This window comes from Oreochromis niloticus, linkage group LG10, assembly GCF_001858045.2.
Source record: "Oreochromis niloticus isolate F11D_XX linkage group LG10, O_niloticus_UMD_NMBU, whole genome shotgun sequence".
NCBI classification, from domain to species: domain Eukaryota; kingdom Metazoa; phylum Chordata; class Actinopteri; order Cichliformes; family Cichlidae; genus Oreochromis; species Oreochromis niloticus.
The window spans coordinates 11,569,579-11,581,917 of NC_031975.2; the positions used below are offsets into that span (position 1 = coordinate 11,569,579).

Below are 12,339 nucleotides of genomic sequence, written 5' to 3' on the forward strand. Positions count from 1 at the left end.
TTTTGGGGGGGGGAGCAGTGAATCAAAACTGTGGAGCTGCCAGCTTTAAAACCCAAACGGTAAGCTGAAAAATCCTAAAATGAAGTTAAAACAGAGGTTTGTGACTTCTTCCATTAGAGATAAGTGCTATGAAGACTTTCACAGTCCAATATTAAGGTGATCTGTAAATAATAGAAAAAGATTGTCTTTGATGAATATTTATGGGCTTGATTATAATGTAGATTTACTCTGGGTTAGATGTGCCACAATTACATTGCTGGTCTTTTTTATAAACAATTTAGATTGCAGAGTCATTGTGAGAGGTGTCTCTTGGCAACTTCTGACAATGGCTCCTGCCTCCTTGTTCTACTCATCGAAGGTCTTCAGACACATTGCAGAACAGCATTGGCAGTTTGCATGTAAGAGGAATCTAAAGTGGCTGTCATAAGTACTTTGGCCTTCATGTTGGCAATAACATGAACCAGAATACTGGGGGTCCTGACATATAGCTGTCCTTTAAGTCAGTTTGGAAAAGAGTCAAAACCATTGCTCTGTGTAGTGCCTTGTCTAGTTTATGACAAAACCAAGAATTATAAAAAACATTTTTATTTCTGTACTACGCTTGACAGCATGACATCAAATGTGAAGTCATTGGCTTGTCACTCGAGCAAAGCAGCTCTAGCAAATAAACAGGAAAATGTCAATTTTACACAGAAGCACAAGTTTAGGATTAGGCAACCAGTTCCTGCAGAGCTAGTCATTCTGACCAGCGATAAGGTTGGACACAGCTGTCACGAGTTAAGTGAGGCCATAACACATTATCACGATGGGCTGAAGTGCATGCAGAGTACAAGAAGAGAAAAACATGGATCTCCTGTAAGAAATAAGATGTCAGACCTCGCTGACATTTTATTTCTTACAGATTGACGGATGTCTTAGTGTTAGTGCTTCTCAATGTGGGGTACAGTTATTAATCGACTTTAGATATGTGGATGGACTTAAGCGCAAACATCATCAATCATAGTGGTACTAAATAAATAACTTTTTTTGATATGAACAAGCATTTTTGAGAGCTAGCAGAAGCTATTTGAAAGCAGCATCCCTCCCAAGAAAAACACTTCCAGAAGCCTTCACCTTGACTGATTTATTAAAACAGGTGTCACCATCATCACGGCGAGCATTCTCATCTGCTCTACTGGGCACACAATGCAAGCCGTTACTAACTATAGTCAGTCGTACTGAAAAGTCATAAGAAAGGTCAGTTAATATAAGACATTTCTAGCTGTTTGCCAGGATTAATGCAGCATGTGAAATATATGACATATGGCCGTGCTTATAGGTCTTTGCTTTGCACAGACATTTTTCATTCATTCTGTGATGAGTCACCTGAAATTTGTGTCAAAGGATCATGAAATCTGGGCTATTTAAAGTAGAGCAGCTAAAGGATTTCTGTGCATATAAAGTGTGTATCTTTTTTTCTCTGCACTACTGAAAAGACAGACGCAAGCACAAGGTTTGAGCTTTTTTTTTTAATGATTTAAAACACTCGTGAACATTCAGTTTGACTGTTTCTGATTTTTATGTCAATAAAGAGGATCGTACTTTTAAACAAGTGTGGATAAAACAAACATTTCACACTGTTTTGCTCTGCTTTGTCGTACAGAAGCAGTTCGGTGTTGTTTTGGGGTTTTTTTTTTACCAGGAAAAGACGACAGTTCTGTATTGTGCGTTGAACCGTTAACAGGAAAAAGCTGAAGAAAAAGAAACTTCTGAGCCCCTTTCTCTTTGTGTCTTGGAGCTGTTTAGGAGAGAGGGAGGGGAGGTGCGTGGAGGGGGAGGAGGAGGAGGTAGGTGGAGTAAGGTTGGAGTTCCACACAAGGGGCGAACTGCTGGCAAAGGAGCTGTTTTATACTGTGCTTCTCTAAGCTGTCTATGCCTTCTCTGTTTGTGTTCACTGGGAGTCTGCGTGCACCTGTGTGTTTGAGCACTGGTGTCTGTCATTCCAGTTGGTTGTTTATCAGTGTTGTCATGTTAGCAGCTCATGCAGCAGTCAGTAGGAGAGAAGCAGAACCGGACCTGCTAATAACAAAAACTCAGAGCAAAGGAACGGTGTTTGGAGAGTTTCTGCCTCCATCTTGAGACGAAAGAAATCTGAGGAACAAACTTGCCTAGCTGGAATGAAAGACTGACAACAAGCAGACTTGTGGGGAAAAGGGTAAGTTTCACAAACAGCTAAAGTTACTTCAGGTTGTTTGGTTTGAGCCAGGATCACTGTGAAAGTTTTCACCTTGTTTTTTTTGTTTAGTTTTGTTCCAAATTCTGTTACAAACCTCAGTAAACTGTACAGGATTGTGGCAGCGATACACTTTTCTTTGACTTGAGCTTCTGTTTGTGCTCTTTGTGTATCTGTGTGTGCCAACACGTTTGTGGGTGTGTGTTGAATGTTGTGTTGTCTAGTTTGTGGTTAAGCTTAGCTGCTCTGCTTCTTTCAGGATGTCTTCTTTTGCTTTTCATTTGTTGCGACATCTCACATGTCCAGAGGTAAAAAACATGTTTTAAAAAAGAACTGCACGCACGCAACAGGACAATGTGATGGCTTCACTCCAGAGCAGACAGCATTTACCCCTGCTGGCTTAAATTAAGGCAGTTCACTAGAAAACCATTAATCCATTAACCCTTACTGAAATGATGCTCACATGTTTAAAGCGAAAAAAAAAAAAAAAGTGTTGTTGCTAGATTATCTGCATTTGGAGATTTCAACATAGGGCCAGTCTGCATTGTAAAAATGGCCCTTGCCTGACCATGAGCACAAATGACATGATATCACAGCAGGAGTGGATCAGAGAGAACTGCTTTGCTAACTTTTCCAATGATGTTTCTGCTTGTTTAAGGACTATAGTGTAAAACATTATTGGTAGCTTAAATGGATGCCAGCAGACAAGGGCAGAATTGATCAACCTGGCAGCAATGACTATAGAAGGTGGCACGAAAAATTAAAGTTAACTCATGGTTTAGCGTCATGTTTTTGAATTTTCTTTTATGCACAGTTATTTAATATGTTGCCCTTAATTATGTAATACTTGATACTTACCAAAACAATCACATATGATGGATTTTGATATCTGTGGGAAAAGTTAGGAATTAAGGATTCGTTCTTTACAGTTCGGTGTGTCTGTGCATTTTGTTTTGATAACGTGTGAGTTTGATCTTTCCTCGGTGTCACACATCATTTCCCCCCGTGAATTCATTCATTTGATAAGCTCCATCACGAGGAGTCATAAAGTAGTGACTAAGTAAAACTGTTGGGGTAATGGGTTAGACCGCCTGACTGTTTAAAATATTGATGCTGCTTGTTGACAGTATATTGATAACTTATTGCAGGAGGAAGCTAATGCCGAAGCAAAGGAAGTTGATATTGCCTCGCTGATAGTGTTTCACCCCTAGGCAGGGTTCATATGGTCACAGAAAACTTTTGGTCATGGAATTGGAAAATGGCAAATAAATATACTGGGAAAACTTTTGAAAAGCCAAGACTGAATTTGTGCAGTACCTGGAAAATGCTAAATCAGGTTTCTATTGTAAAGTTATAGGGCATGACTTGAAGGACCAGGACCCAGGATATTAAGTAGAGACTATGTAGACTCATTTGGTGCTCTTAGCATGAGATAGCTAGCTAGCCATGTGAATGTAGATAAGCTTTGGGTGCCTCGAGCATATTAAGTCTCTTCTCCAGAACTGTCTTTTTTCCCCTTCCTGGTGTGACACCTGCTAGCAGCTGCACCGTTTCCTCTTGCCCACCATGAAGCAAACCATTGTGAGTGATGTGTCCAGAAACTTACCCCAGTTTCCAAAGGAACTGTGGATGCTAAAGGTGGCTAACAGCTACACTAATTTAGCTCTTACTTGATATCTTCTCTGAAGATTGTTCCATCACAAGGTGGGCTATTTTTTTCCAACGTAGCTTTTTGTTAATTATGGCTACACAATGAATTATCATGGTTTTCAACATTTTCTTTCTATAGACATTTTTCTGGTGTGTTGACCTTAAACGTTTATTTTATATAAAAACACATTATTTTTTATCCATTGGGAGCCTACTTGAAGTCATCCTTGAAGCTCTTTTCTGAACCCAGTGATTTCGGTCATATTTGAGGGCTGCTTATTGACCAAAATGACTGGGTTTGAATCAGAAGTTATAGTGAAGGTAGTCTCTGCCTATATACCCTTAGAAAAATCCATAAACTATTTTAATGGTCATAATGATATATACTGAGGTGTCAAAACTCATCATTATGGGTACTGGGGAGGTTGTCAAATGTTGTGTTTACGTGGGAAAGAGCTGAGACATAGTAAGGTACCACTGTAATAGATTTAATCATTTTTATTTTCATTTTCAATGCAGATATTTTACACAACCATGCATTTCAGAGAATATATGGTGATGAACATTTGCTTAAAAGTCATGGCAGTTTTGCTGTATGAGCCTAGTCTGACTCAGCATTGTAATAGAGGACTATGCAACGCTACTCAATTTGCCTTTTCTCCCAAAATTCTGTACATTGTTCTTCCATATAACTTTCAGATTCAGAGAAAGACAGTTGGTAGTTTTATTTATTTTTTTATTATGATGCTGAACAGCCAAACCCATTTCTTACTTTACTTTCTTACTTACATGCACATCTTTTCTCAAGCACACCCCACACATATTAATCTTAATCTTAAATTTAAATGTCATGTAAATTGATGCTTCTTTGGTATGGGAAATAAAAAAACAACCCATCAACAACATAGTGGCATTTAAAAGCTGGTGAGTCTTTTGGATTGTTCAGAGAGACCAAAGAGAGGACTTAATGTTTGTAGCTAAGCTAATGAGCAAGGTAATGTTCATATAATGTTAAAATATTCAATGTCTCTGTGTTTATGAGGGAAGAACCAGAACTTGGTGGTGCTGAAATCAGCTTCTGGGAGGAGCAGTGTGTGAAGAATCCACTCAGTTTATCTTCTTTGAAATTTTGTGGGGATTCATTGAAATTTTCTACATTATATTTGTACACTTACCAGTGACCTCTACATTAGAGTGCTTTACAGAACAAAAACGATAAGAAGTAGTCATGTTAAGGATGATTAAAAGCGATGAATTCTAGGTTCTGTGTACATGCAGTGCTGAGATGCATAATTAAAGATTGTGAATGCCATGAGCTTGAATGCACTCAGAATGGCTCGACTCAAGTTAATGTCTGTTGTGTGTGATTCTGTTTGACATGCTGTCCAAGGATATCCTGCAGGGAAACAGATTAAAATAGCTCTCCTATTTTTTTTCTCAGGTCTCTTCAGTGATTTGCTACTGTTCTTCAAAATACTGACCAGCGTCACCATGACATCCTATTTAGTGCTCACAATAGGGTGTGCTACAAACCTGAGGCAGCTGAAAGTGTAGGACAGGAAGAAAAAAGGAGAGGACATATAGGATGGTGGAGTTACCTCAAGGTATGCTTCAAAATGTGCTTGTTTCAAACAGAAATGGAGGTACTGTATAGGTATAGTAGTAAAAAAAATTTAGAAAACAGTGTTGGGGGTTGTTGGGAAGAGAAAGCGATCTTTCAGGCTCTGCATGCTTCACATTCTTAGCTGCTGACCTCTGTGGAAAATAATAACAGGCGTACTTGAAGGTCACACCACCACAGCCAGTGGTGGAGTCAGCCTCGTTACTGGCTACAAATTGGATGTTTATAAAGTTATAAAGTGCACGTGTCTTCTCTAATTATCTAATTATAGTGGGATATTACAGTTAGAGATTACTTAAGCTATTTGGAATGATTTTGTTGTTGTGAAACTGTCAAGTACTAAAGGTGTCTGCTCAGTACACTGTGTGGGCTATGAGACAGGACTATTTCTTATAGATGTACAGTAGTGAAGCAATTCTATAGAATGTATGAAGTACTCATTACAAGTGTTTGTCTCAGGTCAAATCATTTTAGGGCTGTAAGGATATCTGGATATATTTTTTTCCCTAGAAATGTAAAAACTGAAAACACCGTCACAGACTAAAGTTTAGGTGAAGGTGAAAGAATGTGACAGAGCACCTGTTTTTCCTGCGGTAATCAGCAAGAGGCTTAGGTCTGAAAAGACAGTATCAGGCAGTGATCACACACCATTTCACTAAACGGTTTAGAGTAATCCCTAAACAAACCAAAGGCCAACCAACGCATTAGTGTCTGTGAAAACCTCTGCTTGGCTGGTTGCATATGTGGGACATATATCTCTTTAAATATAATCCTGGGGGTTTTGGACAAATAGCTTTGATGTTCTACCTAAATCTTCCCTAAAAGATTTCCTGTGTATTTTTTTAATGTTTTTGATTTGATGTATGTATTTGGAAAACTAAACACAAAACATCTGTAGCATCATCAGAGTTTCCTCCACATCAGAATGACACTCAGAGAGCAAATAGTTGAAGGGTAACACTTTTCGTGTGAATGATTATTTGTTGCTATTGTGCAAGTTGTAATCCTCCATAACCTTTCATCTACTTTTCTTACTTTCCCTGCTCCTTGTGTCTGCTGAGGTAATGTTTCGTAAATTTGTGCAGTGATGCAACATGTCATATCATTTTTTTTTTGCTTCTCTTTGCATTAAACAAAGCGATTGCAATGACTGTCATTTCATCTCATTAAGATGAACAAAACTAATTTAATCCAAATTGTGCTGCTGTCAGACTTGTCAAGCTTTAATTGTTATTTTCATATCACAGCCTAGCATAGAAGTGTGTGCAGTCACTTACAAAGAGTAAGATTAGGTCTGATTGCTGATTGCGTGTTCTTTAGGTGTTATTTATGCAGTGATTTTTTTTTACATGCAGATCTATGGATTGATTAAAATAAAAGTATCATGCTTTGTAAAGACAGTGGGCTGAAATGAATGGTCTGAACCTGCTCTTTTTTCTTTAGGACAAGCCCTCTTAAAAGGAATAACGCTAATAAACGAACTCCTCGTGTGCCTGCCACACCACATGCCTGCTATCAGTTGTAAAATATGACCGTTTTGCATTCCTTTTTCACTCTTCACCTCGCTCTTTTGACGATCTCATCTCTTTCTCCGTCTACTTTATGTTCTGTTTTCTCTTCCTTTTCTCTCTCTTCCTGTTTGACTTCTAACTGGTTTCTTCACAAATATGTTGTCTGGCTGTTTTGTCTCGCCTTTTGTCTCATTTCACCACGTGGTCGTTGCTGTAAACTGACCCCTGCTCTACTTCACCCTTTTTAAGGCCAAATAGGAAAGCTGTGTATTTATTTAAACGAAGATTTTAATGAAAATCTTAGTTGAATTCTTAAAACATTGGCAATTTTAAATGATGACTTGATATGGAGTAAGTAATACATCACTATATCCTTGCTGCAATGTCTCTAATAATATACACCATATGGACAAAAGTACCGGGCTGCCTACACATTACACCTACGGGAGCTGCTCAGCCATGGAAACCCATGCAGTGATGAATGTGCAAAGTTTTTGTGCTGATGTTAATGCCAGAGGAGGTTTGGAGCTCTGCAGCTATTGAGTCAGCAGAGTGTTGGCAACTTTTACGCACTATGTGCCTCAGCACTCGGTGACCTCACTCTGTAACTTTATGTGGTCTACCACTTTGGGGCTGAGTTACTGTGGTTCCAAAACTCTTCTAATTTGCAGTAACACCACTTACAGCTGATCTCAGAATATCTAGGAGGGAAGAAATTTCACAAACTGACTTGTTGTAACTGTTAAATCCTGTTACGCTCAAACTCAGTGAGATCTTTAGAACGACCCATTCATCCACAAATGTTTGTGAAGGCTGACTGCAAGGCTAGGTGCTTGATTTAACAATACCTGTGGCAACAAGACTCAAAACACCTGAATTCAAAGATTAAGAAGTGTGGCCCAATGCTTTAGCTTTTTTTGAATTTATTCTAAAAACCTGGTAACACACAGACTAGATGAGACTTTTTACTTCCTGCTCCTTTCAAGTTATAGCCCCCCTTTATGTAATGAAGCTGAAAATCCCCCAATTAGAGCATAATTAAGTGGTAAATTTAGTCATTATGGCAGCTTGCGGGATGAATTGCAATGAAATCATTTTTATGGATCTTTCTGATGACTTGTGTTCTGCTTCTGAGAAAGAACTTTTTGTTTTGGGTTAATGTGTATTTAAGCTAGGAAAAGTTTGTAGAGTGGGATTTAATTACAGTTCTCTGTAATATTGAAGTTTTTCCTTTTTAATTGAATTTCTTGGTGATTACTGGAAAAACAAGTACGCTGTGATATACTGAACTCAGCTGACTTTCTTGGAAAAGACAAATCTGTTTGCAATGTTGGATGAAGCAGACAAAATGTACCTATAGATTAGTAATCTTTAGCTGGAAAAAATGACTGCTTTTATTGTTTCCAATCTGTTGGGTATATTAGGCCTCAGTATGTCATTCCCTTTGAAATGCTGCCTGCTTCTTAGAAAATCTGGCTATTGACGAAAGAACATGACCAAAATAAATAGCACACTGTGAGGGGATTAAGGTTGTTTAAGAGCTTCTAAAATTACAGCCCCCAGAACATATCCAGATGTTGCCTGATCCTCCTCAGGTAACACAAGTGGCAGTGGGGCGGTGTTTAGAGGAGCTAGAGCAGTTCATGCAGAGCACCCCTCAGGTGTGAACGCTTAAGATTTTTGCTGTCCTAGACTCCAGCTGATGTGACTATCATGCAGTATGGAGTTGGCTCTGTGTGTCCTGCTGATCAAAAAAAGCGGTGGATGAGCCTTACTATAGAGAGAGGTCAAGATTTTTCAGTATATTAATCTTTGAAGTTACTCTAAGGTTAGATTCTTAATACGGCAAAAAGCAAAAATTTGTTTTGGTGTAAAAAAAAAAAACGAACATAAAAAGAAAATACTGTTGATTTTACAAAGAGAGTGCTGTGTCGAGATTCCGTGTAAGAGTTGGGAACTTGGAGAATTTTACAACTGATTTTCTGAGCAGCACATTTTTTTCTGAGACTTTTTTTCTCAATGCACATAATATATGGAGAGCAATGTTTAAACCAACAAATAATTTACTAATGTTTGCAACACAAACTTTACTGCTAATTGTACCAATATTTTATTGTTTGCACTTCACCTTGAAATGAACTGACTGCACCTGTGTTTTGATTGGTGAAGATGAGGTATTAGTGAAGAATTAGTGAGTCTTCTTCATAATTCTAAAACACTCTTTCAGAGTGGGAAGAAAACGACAGACAGATTTGTCATTGTACAATTTAGTAGCCAATAGCGTTAGACTTTAATCGGAAGGTCCATTAATCGGAACGTTGGTGGTTTGATCCCTGGCTGCTTCCAGTCTGATTGCTAAATATCCTTGGGCAAGATACTAACCCCAAGTTGGATGCATTTGATACATTGGAGTATGAATGTGTGAGAAAAAGCAAAGAAAAAGTGCTTGTATAAATGGGTGTGAATGGGTGAATGAGGCAATGCGTGCAAAGAGATTTGAGTGCTCAGACTAGAAAAGCACTATATAAGAACCAGCCCATTTACTATAACTTAGAGAAATCATTTACATAGAGAACAACTTTGAACCAGGGATAAATGTATAACAGAGTGAAGCCATGTAAAAGTTATTGCACATTGCTCTTAATACATCAGCCTCCTCGCTATGGAAACTACTGGTGTTACAGAGATTCTGTCATTCTTCCAGTTGTTCTTCAAGTTGGGCAACATTGTCATCAGGGTGACAGCTTTTACTTAAAAGAAAAATGTTCTCCATTCTTTAGAGTCTCTTGTGTCATTCAGGACATATGCTTCCGGCGGAAAGAAAAAATCTTGTAAGCTAGCATTTTGGTGTATCCACAGACATTCTGGGTGCATTCGTGAAGCCACATAAAGTCACACTACCACCTCTGTGTTTGAGTTGTGGGATAGTGCTCTCCCTGAGCGCCCACCGTGGTTGTTTTTTCCCCACCTCAAACATGCTGGATCCCATTTGAACCGAACAAATTTATCTTGGTTTCATCTGCATCTGACCAAAGATTGTTCTCCTAATGTTTATCAGATGTCTCTTCATATTCTGTAGCAGAGACCAAACCTGCAAGGTCTTTGTTTGTGTCTTCAGTGTATAGGTTGACATTATGCAATGTCCTCAGACTGTCTGAGCAATTACAGGAACATTAGTAACTCCTCTGCAACGTCTGAAGCACTTCTCAGTTTGTCTAGCATTTTTTCCCCATATGGAGCTATGATGTAGGAGGACAGACAGACAGACAGAGTCTTACAGTCTTACAAAAAATATTGGTTTTTGATTGTTCATAACAGGAACTATGCAACTTTCAATTATTCAGAGGTCAAACCCAGCATGATTGATTTTTATATAGGATGGCAATAGGAAAAGTACTAGGTAACTTTGAAATAGGGTTTACTATTGGAGCGTGGATGGCAGGAGCTTCAGTAATTGCTCAGCTGTCTAGTGTTTAAACAGGAACGGTGACTAAAGTGATGTCCATGATGCTCATGCATTAGTGCCACATGTAAGAAAAACAGAAGAGCATCTCTTTCTCAGCTGACTGAATCGAGGACATTATTAGCCTAGTCAGCAAAAAAAAAAAAGTCAGTTGACTGACACTTACGTACAGAAGGATTTTATAGTAGGATTGCAGTGCATAAACCCCTTTGTTTTAAAGGGGCTATTGTTCATCTTTGCATAAGAATTTTATATAGATCTCTATACATATTAATTGTGAACTACTTTGTATATTGAAACAACATTTAACAACTTAATTTGAGTCTTTCTTTGGTTCTGTTTTGTAACTTGTACATAACTTGTAGTGACTTAACTTTACTAGTTTAAAGTTTTTAATTTTCATATTACCTAAAGTGGGATAGGGCACTAGGAGTAACTGTCTATTATAATTAAAATGGTTCTTCTGCTCTCCGTCTTCTACTGGTAAATATGCAGTGAAACAAAAAGTTGAGAAGAGGTAACTGGCTACACCACACCAAACTAACAAAAACACACACCTTATGTTTTCTCTTATTTTCTTCTCATTGAATATACGTGAGGCACATTTAATATGAATCTGTTAAATTAACCCTTTCACACATAGTGGTCACTACAGTGGGCAGCTATTCAAAGGCTGTTTTCTTATATTTGCGTCAGTTTTGATGGTATACTTGCACATAAACCACTACATTGGACACTGATGTGTCACTCCATACCCTGCCACCCACTGGTCATTTAATGTTACTATAGATGTATGATGTGTGTCATTGTAATTATTGTTATTTAACTCTGTCAGGATTTTTTTCTTAAGTATTTTTAATAATCTTTTCGTGTCTAAAGATGAATAAAAATACTTAAGAAAAAACTCCTGATTGAGGTTGTCATAATTCATGCATGAAAGGGTTAATACAATAATCGAATAACAAGCTTAAAAGTTGCCATGATTGACAAGCGATTGGTGATTATCTGGACCATCATTGATCCCCAAGACACAGCACTGTATGATTAGATTGCTTCGCAACAAATTGTATTTTTTATGTCTCTATTAAATACGCAGTGACAACAAATAGTTACAAACTAATTCTGTTCCTAAGATGGAATTCAATTACGAAAACTTTCACAGTTCTTTAGAAAAAGTATTAAGGAGATGGAAAAAGTCTGAAAAGCTGTCAAAGCCTGGGGTCAAAATGGCTACAAGGACAACGTCAACACATGAACACAATGTGCAGCTCTTACTAAAAAACATCAAAACACCTGCAGAATTCTGTACAACTTCATAAATCATTTGCTCATTTAACCACTACAAGAAAAACGTTAAGAATGAAATTCTACTTTAAGAGAAAGAAAACACTGGTACCTTAAACCAAAAGGTATTTTGGCATATCTCAAGTTTGTAAAAGACAGACAGAATGTTCCACAAATTTTCTGTGGACGGATGATAAGTTGAAGAACTTTTTTGGCAAAAATGCACAAAGCTATGATATGGATGCAAAAGGCACCACATAAAATCCTGCTCGCACATCTAAGCCATGTTGCTGGGAGCGTCACAGTTTTTCGACTGCCTTGATATCTCAGAGCCTGGACACCTTGCATCAGTTAGGAAGCAATTCATTTTAAATTATAGAATGTTGAGGAAGCAGTGCAGGATAATGAGCAAGATGGTTGAAAGGAAACCATAGGAAAAATCAGAGTCCTCATCTTAATCCAAAGAAAATGTAGTCACATGACCTAATGAACTAACACAATAGTCTGTTTTTTAAATATGTGAGCTATCAGGGTGTTTACTGCTAATTTTACAAGCTTATCGTTAGATAAAGCAGCTATTAATCATCTGTGTATTCTC

At 38.0% G+C, this 12,339-nt stretch overlaps 1 protein-coding gene across 1 annotated transcript in view; it reads left to right on the forward strand.

Moving 5' to 3' along the window:
- The first annotated feature begins 1,860 nt into the window (after positions 1 to 1,860).
- LOC109203881 (uncharacterized) overlaps positions 1,861 to 12,339 on the forward strand; it is a 51,151-nt gene continuing 40,672 nt past the window's right edge. Inside the window, exons 1-2 of the mRNA XM_025910909.1 lie at positions 1,861 to 2,194; positions 5,304 to 5,466. Coding sequence (XP_025766694.1) covers positions 5,448 to 5,466 — 19 coding nt within the window. The 5' untranslated portion in view covers positions 1,861 to 2,194; positions 5,304 to 5,447. The remainder of the gene's footprint in view (positions 2,195 to 5,303; positions 5,467 to 12,339) is intronic.